Source organism: Pelodiscus sinensis, chromosome 9 (assembly GCF_049634645.1).
Source record: "Pelodiscus sinensis isolate JC-2024 chromosome 9, ASM4963464v1, whole genome shotgun sequence".
Lineage (NCBI taxonomy): Eukaryota > Metazoa > Chordata > Testudines > Trionychidae > Pelodiscus > Pelodiscus sinensis.
In genome coordinates, this window is record NC_134719.1 from 33,737,784 (window position 1) to 33,755,963 (window position 18,180).

At 42.6% G+C, this 18,180-nt stretch overlaps 1 protein-coding gene across 9 annotated transcripts in view; it reads left to right on the forward strand.

The window, feature by feature from the left end:
- CDC7 (cell division cycle 7) overlaps positions 1-18,180 on the forward strand; it is a 69,030-nt gene that overhangs the window by 39,318 nt on the left and 11,532 nt on the right. For 6 of the 9 annotated variants that reach the window (XM_075936509.1, XM_075936512.1, XM_075936504.1 and 3 more), the window contains exons 4-9: positions 2,789-2,924; positions 4,003-4,096; positions 4,180-4,322; positions 8,097-8,379; positions 8,973-9,068; positions 10,706-10,884. In XM_075936509.1, the coding sequence (XP_075792624.1) occupies positions 2,789-2,924; positions 4,003-4,096; positions 4,180-4,322; positions 8,097-8,379; positions 8,973-9,068; positions 10,706-10,884 (931 nt within the window). Of the gene's footprint in view, positions 1-2,788; positions 2,925-4,002; positions 4,097-4,179; positions 4,323-8,096; positions 8,380-8,970; positions 9,069-10,705; positions 10,885-18,180 lie in introns of all 9 variants that reach the window. The other 3 variants (XM_075936505.1, XM_075936510.1, XM_075936511.1) reach the window with 3 other exon arrangements.

Below are 18,180 nucleotides of genomic sequence, written 5' to 3' on the forward strand. Positions count from 1 at the left end.
TCATGTTTCCTCTGCCAGTACTGCAGTCTCTCAACTGGTGGACTTCTCTAACCAACCTACTTGCTGGTATATCTTTCCACTGCCCAGATCCGTCAGTAATTATAACAGACATCACTTATGGGCTAGGGCGCCCATTGTGGTGCAAGGTCAATACAGGCCACATGATCCCAACAGGATCGACACTTCCATATCAACAGCTCAGGGCCATTCGCAATGCATGCGCCCATTTCCTTACCCTGATAAAGGGCAGAACCATTCTTGTCCTCACAGACGACACACCCTCTATGTTCTACATCAACCGACATGGGGTGCCCAATCACACTCACTATGTGCAGAAACAGATTTTGGAACTGGTGTATCAGGAACCACATAACTCCAACTGCCACGTATATACTGGGACAGCAGAACGTGAGGGCCAACAAACAGAGCAGACACTTCTCAGAGCAACATAACTGGGAGATCAATACCAATATTCTCCTCTCCATTTTTTTCAAATGGGCTTTCCCAGCTGTACCATTTTGCACCACCGCTTAACCGCAAATACCACAAGTTCTGCTCCCGTGCAGGACTGGGCAAGAGGTCGGAGGGAAATGACTTTGCCATCCGCTGGATGGCTCCCCTATTCTATGCCTTTCCATCAATCTCTCTTCTCGTCAGTGTGATCAACAAGATCCAGTCCGACCAAGCCACTGTAATTTTAATAGCACCTGCCTGCCCGAGACAACCCTGGTTCCCATACCCACGCTACCTATCGATAGATCTACCCATTCCTCTCCCCACGGTGCCGAACCTCTCGACGCAGCACCACGGCAGGACATGTGATCTGAACATCAAAAATCTAAAATTCACGGCATGGCTTCTCCATGTTCTAGCATGAAGAACTTACCTGTTCAGTAGGATATGTTTGACCCTGTCCGAATAGTTGACGGCCCTCCATGAGAAGCACCTACCAAAACAGACACACTTTCAACAGTGGTGCACGACAGGCAGTTTACATCCCAATACTGCCCCTATACCTACCATGCTGGAGTATTTCATGGACCTCAGCAACACGTGTTTCTCCATCAGCTCTATCCGGGTCCGCCTGTCGGTGGTCACGGTGTTCCATGAACCTGTGGATGACTTCTCTCTTTGCATCTGATAACGAAGCAATTTCTCACAGGCCTGCAGAAAACATGCCCAAACCTGCCTCCCTCCCCCAGTGCCACCGTGGGACTTGAACTTGGTTCTCGACACACGCACCAGGCCATCCTTTGAGCCTCTAGCCACTATATCACCACAATACCCATCCATGGAGATGGCCTTCATAGTGGTGATAACATCAGCAAGATGGGTAGACCCACCTTCCACTACCTTTACCAAGGATAAATGTATACTCAGGCCTCACCCAAAGTTCCTCCCAAAGGTCATATCTGACTTCCACTTAAATGAACCCATTTACTTATCTGCTTATTTTCCTAAACCTTATACCTCCTCCAAGGAAGCTAGGTTGCACACGTTAAATGCAAGGCAAGCGATTGAGTTCTACCTGGAGAGAACATGGGGAACCAGAAAATTAGATAGGGTCTTTGTAGCATGATCTGGACCACATACAGGAACAGCTGTCTTGGCACGACGTCTATCCAAAAGAATTACCAGCTGCATACATAAAGCTTATGAATTTCATGGAAAGCAGCCACCACAGATTCAGGGCTCACTCCATGCATGCGATGGCCACAACGGCCTTCCTAAACATACCATTGGTGGACATTTGTAGAGCAGCCATATGGTCCTCCCATCACACTTTCGCATAGCATTACGCCCTGCAGAAAGGACCAATCCCTCCACATCTCTGGCAGATGCAGTCCTTCCTTCCTCTACTTAAATGACTCCAGTGCCCACTACCATCTGGTGGGTACTGTTACTGAGTCACCTGGGTGGAGCACCCACAAAGACACCACTCGATGAAAAAGAAGTTACTCGCCTGTTGCAGTAACGATGATTCTTTGAGATGTGTCCCCCTGTGGATGCTCCACTACCCTCTTGTCCTCCCCTCTGCTTGGAGTCTTTAGGAGACTTCAGGTAGAAAAGGAACAGATGGGGCTTGTGCCATGTGTGTACTTGAGATGCAGGGTGCGCAGTCACGGCGTGAGAGGCACTGCTTACTAAAAAAGCTACGATCAGCAGCTTGAGGACGCAGAGACCTGAGTGGAGCACCCACAGGGACACACATCTCGAAGAACCATCATTACTGCACCAAGTGAGTAACTTCTTGCTGTGATTTTATGATTTAAAATACACTAGGAGCTGGGCAGTACTGCGGAGATGTAAGCCGGCTCCCGCCAGGACCAGCTCCTGCTTCTCTCCCTGTTCCTTCCCCCTGCTGCCTCTGATAGAGGCAGCAAGTGAGGGAAGAAATGTGAGTCATCGACTTGACTACACAATAAGCCTAGGCTTATTGGGTAGTTGACTACTCACTTACATCCCTAATACTGGTCTAATATTTATAATTGTAATTACCTTCAATTATGTTTTATGGTCTTATTAATACAAATGTTTTTCTGGATTCTGATGGGCAATTCTCTTTTTTCAGGGTTATTAAACAACTCTAAGTGACTATTATCTATAGTAAAACCACTTTTTAAAGGTCGTCCGCAGCCTTTTGTCTTGAATTTAAAGTGTATTATTTTGTGTCAGAACCTTAATTTGACCCAAATAGATTCTTCTTCACCACAAACACAGCAGTTAGACCAGTAACATGAAATACATATTTAAAGGTGTTAAAAACATTGGCTTCATACTTTTACAGGTACTTTTAGTTCAGTTTATTTGGCCACAGCCCAGCTACAAGGAGGATGTGAGGAAAAAATGGCTTTGAAACACCTGATTCCAACTAGTCATCCTCTACGAATTGCTGCTGAACTTCAGTGTCTTACAATAGCAGGGTAGGTTTTAAAAAACAACCTAAAACTGGGTTTTTTTAGAAAAAGGAATTAAAGAGGTCATAACTGAATTTATGTATCTAGGTTTAGGGTGTGTGTCTAGTTACTTCTTAGCTTTAGCTCTTTTAGCATGTTGAAGTTTTTACCATAAGACAATAAAAATTAAAAAAATCTTTATATTACTAGCATACCACAAATAAATGATGATATCTGTAATGTTCATATTGCCTTATGTTAGTCTCAATTTGCAGCTGACTTTGTATTACTATTTCTAAGAGTTCCATAGTATTTCTATGCAGTTGCACATGATTTGGGTAGGAAGTGGCTGTGATAGAATCCTCCCTAGTGCCTCTGAAAATACTGGTAAATGGCACTGAATTCTCTTCACTTGTTTATGAATAGAATTTCACTTCTGATATTTGCTGGTTCTAAAACAGATGGTTCAAATAGGGATGTAAAATCCCGTTTAATCAGTTAACCAGTTAAACATTAAGGCTGCGTCTAGACTGGCAAGTTTTTCTGCTGAAAAACTTGCCAGCTGTCTACACTGGCCGCTTGAATTTTCGCAAGAACACTGACGATCTCATGTAAAATTGTCAGTGTTCTTGCGAAAATGCTATGCTGCTCCCGTTCGGGCAAAAACCCTCTTGCGCAAATACTTTGTTTTTTTGGTTACCCATAACCGGTAGGCATAACCTGGTAAGGGTGATGTTTACTGGTCAACCATTCACAACCCTAGGTTGAAATAGTTCTTTCCTGACATTTTAAGCCAGTTGCTGTCAAAGAGCTTAGTCCTCGATCATGCAAATCCGTGACAGCAGGCTCAAGCCCTAAGAGTGGGCCATGAAGCACCAATGGTCTGCAGAACCCTTTGTTGCAAATCACAGAATGAAGCACTCTGGAAAAAAAAGTAATGAGGTGATTTTGTTCAGAGTATATAGTGGTAGATTTTATGGCTGTTAGTGTTAGTTTGCAGGCAATATATAAACAGAAAACAAAATTTCTGAAGTTCTCTCTGTGAGCAAGATGAAATAACCTATTCTATTTGTTGTTTCAAGATTGTATTTTATTTTTCCTTTAGGGGTCATGATAACGTTATGGGAGTTAAATATTGCTTTAGAAAAAATGATCATGTAGTTATCGTTATGCCATATCTGGAACATGAATCCTTTTTGGTGAGTCCTAGCCTTTTCATATAAGCAGTAAAATACTCTATTACAAACAGTTGCAAAATTACAATATTCAAATAATTTTTCAGGACATTTTGAACTCTCTCTCTTTTGAAGAAGTACGAGAATACATGTTTAATCTATTTAAAGCATTGAGGCGCATTCATCACTTTGGTATTGTTCACCGTGATGTCAAGCCTAGTAACTTCCTGTATAACAGGCGGCTGAAAGAGTAAGTCCACACACGTGACTATTACTGTCTCATTTGGAAATGTGTGCTTTAGCAGAGCATGGTAAAAGTTTGCATTTTTCCTTTTTAGCTATATAACATGCTTAAGCAGTAAAACTATATAGCTACATACTCTCACACAAGCACATTTACCCAATGTTGCTCAGGTCCTTAAGGAGGAGCTCAGGGCAGGAGGTATGAGGGTTGCGGGAGTTAAAATGGTGGGGAAGAGTGAGAAGGTGCTCTGGATAAGGAACAGTCTGTGTGGGTGTAGGGAAGTAAGCGAGGGGGCTGGTGCCCCTCCCATCCTGTTGTAAGATTCGTACCAGGGCTGCTTGCTTTCCTCCTTCCTGTCCCTGTCAGGGAGGGAAAGCAAAGTGCACAGATAGAGTACATCTACACTGCAGAGTTATTTCAGAATAACATCTGTTATTCCGAAATAACGTTATGCGCTGTCTACACAAGAAGCCCATTATTTCAAAATAAATTTGAAATAACAGGCTTCTTACTCCAACTTTCTGTAAACCTCATTGTATGAGGATTAAGGAAGTCAACAGAATAGCGATTTATTTCAAAATAAGTGCTGTGTGGACAGCACCAAATTTCGAAATAAGCTACGCAATTTGCGTCGCTCAAATCGTGTAGCTTATTTTGAAGTATGTGCTACTATGTAGCTGTACCCCTAGTCTGCCACTGCACTCCCCATCCAGAGTGAGAAATGCAGAAAACTGCAGTTATCCCTTGCTCCCTGTTAAAAAGGAACAGCCAGCAATGTCCCGATATGAATCTGGGAGGGGAGAGTGCTTTAGCGCCCCCCTGCCCTCTCCAGAGAGGGTCTGGGGGAGGGTAGGAGGCTTGGGGCTAGAGCAGTGCCAGATGGGGGGCAATCTCCAGCCAGCCCCTTTCACTTGCATGGTTATTGTCTCTCTTCTGTATTTTTATGAGAAGCAATCCTATTCCAAGCATATCCCATTTTCCTGGCACAACCAAGCCCTTACTTTGCTTTAAATTATAACTTCACATAAACCCCAATCGTATCACAGGCTGCAAACAAACGGGCCACGTGTTGAGTAGAGCTGCTTTAGGAGCTGCTTGCACCCCCAGTACAATCCCATTGGCTGGCTTCTGGTGAAAAACTGTCCAATGGGAGCTGCCTGTTTCAATAACAGGCAGCCACAAAGCACAAGGGGCTCGTAGTTATTTACAGAGCACATGGCTGCGGGGAGTGGGGCAGGGTAGGCAGGAAAGCTGATTCAGGAATGAGCTGCTGGCTGATAAGTCTCCTAGCCAGACCCTGCCTCTGGCACCCCAGGTCCTCCCTTTCCCAACCATTTGCCCACTCCTGCTCCCCTACTCTGCATACCCAAATCTTCTGCCCCCCTCTTACAGCCATACCCCCTCCCAGATCCAGTACCCCAATTCCCTGCCCTGATCAGTCCCCTACTGCCCTAGCTTAGAATCCAAACCCTTGCACCTAATCCTGTACCCCAATTCCCTGCCCTAGGTCACAATCCCAACCCCTTTTAGCCCAGTCCAGTGCCCCAGGTCACAAATGTCTCCTTCACCCAAACTCCCTTCTGCACCCAAACACCATCCCGGATTCCTGCACCTTATTCATTAATATCCTGGAGGAGTGCAGCCCTTCACCACTTTCCAAATTCTTGGAGGTTCCCCCCCCCCCCCCCCCGCCCATCAAATTATTGCCCACCCCTGTGCTAAGCTGCCTGTGCCTCACCCATCAGGAATGGTGCTATACAGGCTTCCCAGGTCAACCTTTTCTAGTCTATTGTCTTGGATAACCTCTAAAAAGGTCCAGAGAAAGGCCTCTGAGTCTGTCCATGCCAAGCTTTGCTAGGCCTGGAACCAACTGACCACCAGTCCATCTCTGGGTTCTTGGGTCTCGTGCGACCCAACCACCCCTGAATCCACTCCTGCTGGTTGGAATGGTTCTCCTGCCTGTGTTGCTATGCCACAAACTAGCCTCCTGTTGCTTCTGCAGATTCTTCATTAATTGCATCAGCAAGATCTGGGTCTGTTGCTGCTTCTGCATAGGTACCTCCTGCTGCTGGCCTGCCACCAACAGGCAGATCATATTCTCCATAATTGTGCTCCTTGTTAATCGGGGTCGGTCTGAAGAATCCCACTTCTGGTACCAAATATAACTGGCTTGGCACCCACCTCTTATGGTTGGGTGTGTCCACGGTCCTCTGGTCCCTACTCCTACTTTGCTGTCTGTTGTGCTAGTTCCCTCAGTCAGCTAGGTATACAGTCCTTCACCTCAGAGTAGCAACAGTCCTGTATCTGTCTCTGTAGCTTTTTTTTTTTAAATGGGGCCTTCCTGGGCCCTGATTACCTGCTTCTCCTGCAGCCACGTTATCCTGTTTTGGCAGACCTCTCCACTCCTCCTCTAGGTAGTCTCTGGATCTAGTCCACCACACCACATACCTTCCTAATAGGATTGGAGTCATAGTTCTGTAGAAGGTACTTTGTTTTACCCCATTTTGCTTCACATGAGCAAGATCTTCCCCCTCCAAGACTTCTTTGTCTGGAAGGCTATTCGTTATAGTCTTGTTGTGAATCAAGTGTAAATTAAAGCAGTCATAATTTCGTAAGTCTGCAGCCAGTGGTGCTGCTGAGAATGTGCTAGGCTTATGTGATAGATCTTGTGTGTTTTCACTGTTTGTCTGGGATCTCTTTGGTCAGCAGTGAAATCAATAAGAATCAAGGCAGATTCACTCAGGCCTGAATAATAGTGGAGGTAGACAACAGCTATCTCAGACATGTGAGTTATTGACTGAGGAAATAGACCCTAAGAGCGAGATAGAGAGTAGTAAACCTCTGTTTGGTAGCAGCCAGAAAGCTGAAGGAAGGGCTCTACTCAAATAATCCTGAGGACTGGGGAAAAGTTAATGTAGCAGCGGAGTCTCATAATACTCTATAAGTTATAGAAAATAATGTTCAGTCTCCTTTCTATCATCAAGTGTAGGATAGATGGTGGCTTTCAATGTATCAGGTATGTATTAGTTAGAGGCTGGTATGGAAAATGGAGTGCCCAAGCAGTACCAAGAGAGACATTCAAACACCATTTATGCATTCTAGTAGCAGTTGACTTCTTGCATAGACGTTGCCCCTAGCCAGTGATGTTCTCTATCTTTCATAAGTCTAAGAATGTTAGGTTTAGTTCTCTGGCTACTAAATGCGTAATACAATTTTCAAGCCTAGTGGGAATGTGTGAGGGGGTACTTGGGGAAGAGAATGAGTGCATATGAGATTTCAGAGGGAAAAAGACAAAATATAAGGAGAAAGTAAGGGATAGAGGTAAAAAGGAATAGGATGCTGAAAAAAAACCTCAGGGAAACAGTACATGATATAGAACAGAAAATGTAAGATGAGAATAAGTATAACAAAATAGAAGTAAAGGGGCTTATTGATTAGTGTTCAGTGATTATTATTCACTTTTCACTAGTTTGTCAAACTGTATTGGATTTTTTTTATATTTGACCAGACTTAAGAATGAGAGCCACTTCAAAAAAATTTAGAAAATTGGTTATAGTTATAGCATAGAATTGTTCTTTAAATTGCGGTGGATATGGTGCAACAATTATATTTCACCTGGTTAATAGGCTCAAATCCTCTAAGAAGGGTGAGCTAAATTTTCAAAACCTGACACTTACGAGTGGGTTGAATGTCAACGTATTCCTTCGCTTCTGTTTTAAGGAACTGTGTTGTAAAGTATAGTATATTTTCTTAAATTGTCTTTTTAAATTTGTCTTTTAGGTATGCCCTAGTAGATTTTGGTTTGGCACAAGGAACCCCTGATACGAAAATAGAACTACTCAGAGTTGTCCAGTCTGAAAGCCAACAGGAAAGTTGTTCACAATATAAGCCTCACCTGACCTTGGGAAACACGGTTTCTGTCAGTATTATGGCATCTAGACAGATAGCTCCACAGTCAGCCTCAAAAACATCTCATGATAAATGGTGCTGCTCGCTTTCACAAATGCAGATTAAACAAGGAAAAGAAGGAAAGGTTGAGTCTTTTTCACCAATGTTGCCACGAGTTAGTTTAATGTATTACTTCATCCAACAGGGGGAGATGTAGTACTAAAACAAAATTTGTCAGTCTCTAATTCCAAATCTTACTGTGTATGATGAACTCACACAACACATTGCAAAAGTTTGTAGGAGTTAAATAGTTTCTGTATAACTATATTGGCCTTGAATATTACTTCACATTTACTGTCTACTAGATCTCACAATGAAAATAGTGGATTGTCAGATAATAGTGCATGCTGTGTAAAATGTGGTAATATTTAGTGAGCACCTGACTCTCCTTATGTTAAAAGGAATTAACTTTTCAGCAATATATACCCATGGCTTCCCTCCCCACAGAAAGTCTCATCTCCATTTTACATCAAAGTACAACTGCTGTACATGTGAACTTCAGGGTGACTTGGTATATTTCTGGAGCGTGATGTATTTTGCAAGCATGTTTATAATTGTCTAGACTGTTGTCTTCATTCACAGTAATCTGGTGCCTGAAAATGGCTTGCATGCAGCTGTTTTTGTCTTATGTCACATCACATTTTTAAATATTGGCAATTACAGCCGACAGTGTTACAGATAGAATCTTACTGTCCTTTTTTGTTGTAGGAGGGGTCTGTGCATCCTTCTGTCCAACGCTCTGTCTTTGGAGAGAGAAATTTTAATATCCATAGCTCCACATACCAGGAAAACACCACAGTAAAAGTAAGCAAGACTGCTCACCATGTGCACAATAATATTTAAATTGTTGTGGAACTTAATTGTGTTAACCATCTGTGATTTGTTAGGGCACTAAAAATTATTGAACAGAATAGGGATGTTAGCAAGTAGTCGACGAAGTAACAACTACTTGCTCCCCCCAAAACAGGAGTCAGTGCTGGAGGAGCCAACTTAAATGCTGGTTCCCCCTTGCACCATCTCAATGGTGCTGCCTTCCCCCACCACCCACTGCCTCTAACAGAGGCAGCAGTAAAGCGATAGGAGAGGCTGCTGCTATGCTCTCTGCTGGCAGCGGGCTGAGGCTGGCTGCAAACAGAGGCTGCTCCAGCAGCAGCCCTTGTCCGTGGGGGTCCCAGCAGGGAGCTGGGCCTCACCGCGGACAGGAGCTGCTACCACCAAGCAGCCTCTGTTCGCTGCAGCCAGCGCGAACTGGGACCGAGCAGTCTTGGCTTGCACTGGTCCAGGACACTGAGCCTCTGCATTTTAAATGTCATAAGAGCCCAGCAGCTCTACATTTAAAATGCAGAGCTGTGGGGTTGGTGGCTTCCGGAGCTACCCCTGCTGTGGCTCTGCAGAGCATCCTTAATCATGTAATCAATACAAATTGTATCGGCTGCACGATTAGCCAGTTAACTGCAATTTAACATCCTTAGAACAGAATTACACTTGACACTTAAAGTGATTTTTTTAAAACTGTTTGGATAACACGGTTATTACAGCTATGGTCTAGATGTTGCCCCACCTGATTTTGTTTATATTATATTTTGTTATATTAGGGATGTTAATGGTCAACCGGTAAGCCTTACCTTGGTTATGGTTAATCAGTAGGGGCTGGAGCAGCCCACCACAAGCAGGAGGCTACTTCAGCCTTGTGGGACCCACCACTGGCAAGGGAGCTCCAGCCTGGCTGGACTGGCCCTTGTCCATAGTAGTCCCCCGCCCCTGTTTAATGGATTAATTGTAGTATTTAATCTTTTCCTATCTGTGTAGTTTGGAAATTGAAAAAAAAAATCTTGCTTTTGTATTCTGCAGTTGATAAGACTACAGAGAACACAGTTTTACAGACGTTTTACTACACTGTTTATAATCTGGGCATGATGTCTCATGGATGGAAAAACTAGACATTAGCAAGAAAAATCCTAACAATGAATTAAAGGAGATGGTTTGGCCAACAGTGATATTTTAATTGAGAAGTTTAGGCTTTGAAATAATGTAGCCAAACTCTAGCATCTAACTCCACTCTTTATGGTATTTTTCTTTTCCCATTGAGTCTCTTTTTAAAAACAAAATCCCTAGCCAATAACAAAATACATTGTCCTTGAAAACATAATGTTATTGTAATTTCAAAGTGCTTATAGATATATTTTAGATATTAATTAGTAGTAGTTTCTGAAAAATATCTAGTTTCCCAGGAAAATCAATAACTAGAAATCTTAAATCCCTTGCTTGTTTTATTAGCCATTGAGAGATCAGTAAACAGGTTTGGCAGTTTCCTGTTTTAAAACAGGCAACATGTTTGTTAGTGCTTTCAGCATAGTAATGGGAAGGGAAGGGGAATAGAAAAATGGGAAATAGTTATTAAATGTTTGAAATCTTTGGAACATATAATGTCTGTATTACAGCTCATAAAGCAATCAAAGGTGACGGATGTTGCATCTAGAAAATTAGCAACAAAGAAGAAGATTATTTCTACAAAAGCAGTGAACAATGGTGCTGCCAGGAAGTCTGCCAACAATTGCCCAGCTATCTTGACCTGTGACTGTTATGCAACGGATAGAGTTTGCAGTGTTTGCCTTTCAAGGTAATTTGCTTTGATGATGTTGTAAAATCAACTTCTGTGCTGTCAAGCAAGGTTAGAAACTTTGATTTACTGGACAGTTGATTTAGTAAGTGAAAGATAACATTAGACCTATGCATTAGAACACACTGTGTATATTAACCTGATAAAGGTCATGGATTTCATATGGTACTCCCTTCCAGTGCTAACTTTCTCATTGAGATAAATGTGATTATATGTAGTTAAAATAGTCTGAAAAAAATTTCTCCATTTATTTTTACCAACCCTCTGTCTAACCCACAGAAAATCACTTGACTTGTTTGATATAACTATATTGTAGTTTAACCTTCTTGTCAGTTCTTCCATCTCCCAGTAAACCATTATCCTTGCCCTATATCATGTACATATCAAAATCTTTGGATTTTGGTGTATACAGACAGTTACTTTAAAGTGGGGGAGGACTCTAAGTTCAGTAAGTTAAAATAGCTTAACAATTCTCTGCATTAAAATCCTGAAATGGGTTTGAGAGAGGCTTTATTTACACCTATATGGGATTCCCAACATATCTATACTCCACACATCTATAGAGGGATCCCTTCTCAATGGAAACACAGTTTATAAGGAAAAATGTAGGCCCACTACTTAGCAGGGAAGTAGTGCTTATTACAGACATCAAGAAGGCCGAAGTGTTTGCCTAATTTGCTTCAGTTTTCACTAAAAGTGTTAATGATGAGCAAATGGTCAATCCAACTATAATAAAGGGCAAGGAACAGAAGCCAAAATAAGGAAAGAACAGCTTAAATAATGGTTAGGTAAGTTAGATGTATTCAAGTCAGCAGGGACTGATAGAATGCTTTCTAGGGTACTTAAATAAATAGGTGAAGCATTCTGAGCCATTAGTAGTTATTACTGAGAACTCATGGAGGATTGGTGTGGTTCCAGAAGACTGGAAAAGGGAAAATACTGTGTCTTTCTTTAAAAACTAAAATGAAGACCCAGGGAATTATAGATCAGTCAGCCTAACTTGGATATTTGGAAAGATACTGGAACAAATAATCAATTTGTAAGCACCTAGAACAGGGGTTCTTAACCAGTGAAGTGCACCTACCAGGGGAAGCATGAAGGGGATACAAGGGAGGTGTGAGGTGCCTCCCAGAAAGTTTATCGCAATTGCCTTCTCACTGGATAAAATTCTAAAGTTTAGATTTCTTCATCATTAATATTATGAATTAAAATTATAAACAATTTCTTAACTTCTAGAGATCAGCACACTACAATAGCAGTGCAAATCAATCAGGCCTATGTGATGACACACTACAATAACAGTATGCAAGCATTGCCAACTTTCATCTTCAAATATTACATAAATTTGTTAAGAAAAGGTTCAAAGTACAAAACTCATATTATTCATTTAGGCATTGTAAAGGGGTTCACTCACCCCACAGCGCCACCAGCCGTTGGACTTGGGAATTTGCTCAGACGGCTGCATCCAGCTGGTTCGCCAGGTCCCAGGGTTCAGGCAGGCCTCGGGGTTCGAGCCAGGCCTTCAGCTCAGGCCGGTCCTCCGAATCACCAGGCACCAGTAAAGCCTTGCGTTCCTCTAGGTCAGAGGGTAGCCCTGCTGGCTGGCTTGGACAGGTCTCAGTGGCCCAGGCAGGGAAGCCTTCCCTGGCCTGAGGGAAGGCGGCTGTGGGAGGCCTGGGCCAGGTCTCAGCCTTGTCAGCCAGGAGCTCTTGGCAGGCCTCTGTCTCCCTCAGAAGCTGGGCCCCAACTGAGCTCCCTAGCAGAGTTCTTATAGTCCTAGCCATGCCCCTTAGCTTCCTGTCAGGTGAGGGAGCGGGGCTAGGCTGTGCACAAAATGGCTCCCAGGGGGGTGTGAACATGAAGTTCACTTTCAGGGGAGGTGTAAAGATAAAAAGGTTAAGAACCCCTGACTTAGAAGATTATAGGTTTATAAGGAATAGCCAATATGGATATGCCAAACCAACCTTAATTTTCTTCACTGTGTGGGTTTCTGGCCTAATGCATGGAGAGAACTTAGCTACTTTTGGGCTGCCAGATGCTTTGTTTACCTAAGCGTCTGCAGGTATGGCTATTTACAGCTCTGACAGGCTGGGAACAGGCTGTACCTGTGGATGCTCAGGTAAACAAAGTGTCTGGCAGCCTGCCAGAGGCTAACCCTGGCAAACTGCTCCTGGCTTATGGGCTGGTTATTGGCTACCTCAGGTCTAAATGAAATAACTGCACCGCTGGTTGAAAGACTACTCGGAATAGTTATCAATGGCTTGGTGTCATACTGGGAGGGCATGTATAAGTGGGGTTGGCACTAGTCAATATTTTCATTGATGACTTGGATAATGGAGTGGAGAGTCCACTTATAAAATTTGTAGATAAGACCAAGCTTGGAGGTATTACAAGCACTTTGGAGAATAGGAATAGATTGCAAAACAGTCTTGATAAAATGTAGAATTAGTCTGACATTAGCAAGATGACCATCAATAGAGGCAAGTACAAAGTACTTTACGTTGGACAGTCTACACAACTTCAGCTACGTGAATAACATAGCTAGAGCGGATGTAATTTTAGGTTGAGGTGCCACAGGGTCTCCACCTCAGGTTTGACAGGAGAAACTTCCGTTGACTTCCCTTGCGCTTTTTGTTGGTGGAGTACTGTAGTAGATGAGAGATGAATCAGTGGTCAATTTATCAGGGATCAACTGCTGCAGTGCTGATATCCTGGTAAGTATAGACCAGCCATCAGGAAGTAAAAATCTAATGCACAACTAGAGATATAAAATCCAATTTCATTAGTTAACCAGCTAAACTTTAAGTTTAAGTGGTTAACTGATTAAAAGGGAGGGGGTGTGCCATGGGTAGGGGCTTGGCAGGCTTGCAAGTGAGGAGGGGCAGCAGAACAAGGGGAGGGTTGCTGCTTCCATTCCCTTTAACCTTCCTCCTCCCCCCACATGAGGCTGCCAGCTGGGAGCCAGCAGCCTGTTAAGGGTGATGCTTGCCAGGAAACTGGTTAACCAGTTACCTGTGCATATCCCAATGCACAACTACAAAATAGAGAATAATTGGTTAGATAGTAATTCTGCTGAAAAAGATCTGGGAGTTACAGTAGATCACAAATTGAATATGAATCAATAAGGTGATGAATAATGAATCACAATAATGTGATGCAGTGTGAAAAAGGTCAGTATGATTTTGGGATGTGTCAAGAGGAGCGTTGTTTGTAAGATGTGGACAGTAATAGTCCATAATACTTCATCTGTTGTATTCTCTTAAAATGTGGCACCCTGAATTGGACAAAGATGTAGATGATTTGAGGGAGACCAGATGAGAGGATCAAAAATAAGATTTAGAAAATCTGGAATATGAAGAAAGGTTAAAAGACTTGAGGAAAAAGAGTTGGGGATCAGATAGCTCTTCAGATATGGTACTCTAAGGCCTCGACTACACCAAAGGGAAAAGTCAGCTTAAGATACCTAACTCCAGCTACATAATTATCATAGCTGGAGTTGCATATCTTGAGTAAGAGTATCTTAATTCCTGTTTTGGCGTTGTCCACACAGCTGGGGGTTGATGGGAACACGCACTCTAACTTCCCTTACTGCTTGTGAGGAGCAGGACTACTGGTGCTGATGGGAGCGCCCTCTCAGTTCTAATTAGAGTGTCTTCACTAGACCTGCTAATTTGAACCCCGGAAGATTGACACTAGCAGCTTTGATTTTCTCTATAGTCTAGATAAGCCCTAAGGGTAGTAAAGTGCCAAAATCGGCTTAGAAGGGGGTTGTGTAATCTTTTGTTGGAGGTATTTAAGAACAGGTTGTACAACTGTCATGGATAGTCTGATGATGGTCCTGCCTCATTATTTGATGACTTCTCAAGGGCCCCTTCCAATTCTACAGCTTTATAATTAATTTTATGATTATACCAGCAAGAGTTATTTTGAAAGTATAACTTAAACCAGTTTCCCACACAGAATAAACTAAACTGGGAAGATAATTTTTTTTTCCCTTGAAATAACTGTCTGCATTAAGGTTTTGCTGGAATATCTATGTCTCCTTAACCCCATGCTTTTCACATCTGTAACCGACATAGCTAGTCCAGCAAAATGTAAATGTAGGCCAAGCCACATAGTATGATGCTTCCAGGGACTTTTAAATAAATAAGTGAACTGAATAATTACAGTTAACTCATCCAATTAACTCAAATTAATCACAATTAAAACTGTGGTTTTAAATGCACTGTTAAATAATAGAACTGATTGAAATTTAAATATTTGTGTATGTTTTTCTGTATTGTCAAATATCAATTTAAATCACAACATAGAATACAAACTACAGTGCTCGCTCTCATTATTACAAATATTTGCACTGTGAAAATTACTGGTAGGACCAAAAAGAGCTTATAGAGCACCTGAAAGGAGTTTAAGTGAAACAAGGGGGGTACGTCTAGACTTCAGAGTTTTTCCAGGATACTGGAGTTTTCCCGGAAAAACTCTGCCGCGTCCAAGGAACACATCTGCTCTTCTGAAATTTTTTTTGGAAGAGCAGACATGTTTTTTTCAGCATCCCTGTGAACCTCGTTTTACAGGGAAGAAGGGATGTTCCAAAAAGGGTTTTTTCCCACATTTGGCCCAGTGTAGGCGGGCCAAATGTCGGAAAAGACACTTCAGAGAAAAAAGTGGAAAAAGTTACACAAATTGTGGTTTGCAATTTGCATTCCTTTTTCTGAAAGAATTGTGTACTCTAGACACAGCCAGGGAGAACATGGGCTTGTTTGTTTTGGGGCTTACTTATTGTGGGAGTTAGAACATGTTTGTAAGGGGTGGGGAGTGTTGTACAATGTACCCTATGCTGCAATCCTAGCAAGGTCTCAGCACTGACTGAGCTGAGACCATGTAGGCTGCAAGTAGAGAAGAGACTGCTGAACTGTTATCCTGTTCTGTGTTCCGATAATTAAGCCTGTTCTTGGTGGCTTGTCTCTGAGATGCACAAATACTGATGCACAACACAGAGCACGCAAAGGAGCCTCAGGCCTAGGCTCAAAGTTGTGTAAAAGGGCACAAGGCTTTCCCTATGTGGAATAACCTCATACTGGACTAGTGAACAGGAGGGGCTATATTCACCTCATACAAGTACTATAGTGCAGTCTCTTTATTGTGAAAGTGCAACTTACGAATGCAGGGTTGGTTGTTTTGTTTTGTTTTAATACTTAATAAGTGCACTCAGAAACAAAGCAGTAAAACATGAGCTCCTAGTATCAATCTCTCAGTCCTACTTCTTGTTCAGCCAATTGCTCAGACAGGTTTGTTTACATATGTAGGAGATATTACACAAGAAGCAGGCAGCATTATGTCACCAAAAAAGAACAGGTGTTCACATAAAACTGTTGTAGCTGTCATTGAAAGATATTTACATGCCAGATGCCCTAACAATTCATATGTCCCTTCCTGCTTCAGCCACCATTCCAGAGGACATGTATCCATCCTGGTGACAGATTCTGCACACTAACAATCCAAAGCAGTACAAACCAACACATGCTTATTTTTATCATCTGAATCAGATACCAACAGCAGAAAGTTGAGTTTCTTTTTGGTGGTTGAATTCTGTAGTTTCTGCATCAGAGTGTTGCTCTTAAGATTTCTGAAAGTGTGTACCACACACCTCATCCCTCTCCGATTTTGGAAAGCACTTCAGATTCTTAAATCTTGGGTTGAGAGCTGTAGCTATTTTTAGAAATAACATATTGATACCCACTTTTGTTTTGTCAAATCTGCAATTAGTGTTCTTAAAAACAAATATGTGCTCAGTCATCTGAGACTGCTATAACATGAAATACAGGACAGAATGTGGGTAAAACAGAGGAGGAAACACAGCTGTTGTCCTACAAGTTCAGTCACAAATTTAATAAAATTATTAACTTGTATCATAGAATCATAGAATAATAGGACTGGAAGGGACCTCGACAGGTCATCGAGTCCAGCCCCCCGCCCTCAAGGCAGGATCAAGCTCCGTCTACACCATCCCTGACAGATGTCTATCTAACCTGTTCTTAAATATCTCCAGAGAGGGAGATTCCACCACCTCCCTTGGCAATTTATTCCAATATTTGACCACCCTGACAGTTAGGAATTTTTTCCTAATGTCCAATCTAAACCTCCCCTGCTGCACTTTAAGCCCATTACTCCTTGTCCTGTCCTCAGAAACCAAGAGGAACAAATTTTCGCCTTCCTCCTTGTGACACCCTTTTAGATATTTGAAAACCGCTATCATGTCCCCCCTTAATCTTCTTTTTTCCAAACTAAACAAGCCCAGTTCATGAAGCCTGGCTTTATAGGTCATGTTCTCTAAACCTTTAATCATTCTTGTCGCTCTTCTCTGTACCCTTTCCAATTTCTCCACATCTTTCTTGAAATGTGGCGCCCAGAACTGGACACAGTACTCCAGCTGAGGCCTAACTAGTGCAGAGTAGAGCGGCAGAATGACTTCACGAGTTTTGCTTACAACACACCTGTTGATACAACCTAGAATCATATTTGCTTTTTTTGCAACAGCATCACACTGTTGGCTCATATTCAACTTGTGGTCCACTATGACCCCTAGATCCCTTTCCGCCATGCTCCTTCCTAGACAGTCGCTTCCCATCTTGTATGTATGGAACTGATTGTTCCTTCCTAAGTGGAGCACTTTGCATTTCTCTTTATTAAACCTCATCCTGTTTACCTCTGACCATTTCTCTAACTTGCTACGGTCATTTTGAATTATGTCCCTATCCTCCAAAGAAGTTGCAACCCCACCCAGTTTGGTATCATCAGTTTGGTATGTTCCTTTTGTAGCTGGGGTTACAAGATATTTATGTGCCAGATATGCTTAAGACATTCATTTGCCCTTTCTTGCTTTGGCTACCATTCCAGAGTCTACCCAAGACTCACTCGGCATGAGCATGCAGGACAGCATGGTGATGGAGGGAGACAGTAGCTAGTTTTTAATCCCTAAGAGCCAGGAGCTTGTCATGACACTGAAGCCAGTTCCCTCCTCCCAGGATGTCTCCCAGTCCAGCATTGACATTGGGGAGGACATTTCTGGTGAATTCAAAAACTTTTTCTAACTACAAGCAATGGGGTGTGGTGTGGTCCCTCACCACACCACAGGGGGTGCTTGGTAATATGCCTGCAGATGGAGCTGAGCAGGCAAGACTCCCACTACATGAAGCTCTCACATAGGAACTCTTTGATTCTTCTCACAGGGCTTTTGGGAGCCCAGCCTTATTCTGACCTCCACAATAGGACACCTTCCCACACCAAGCCATCAGT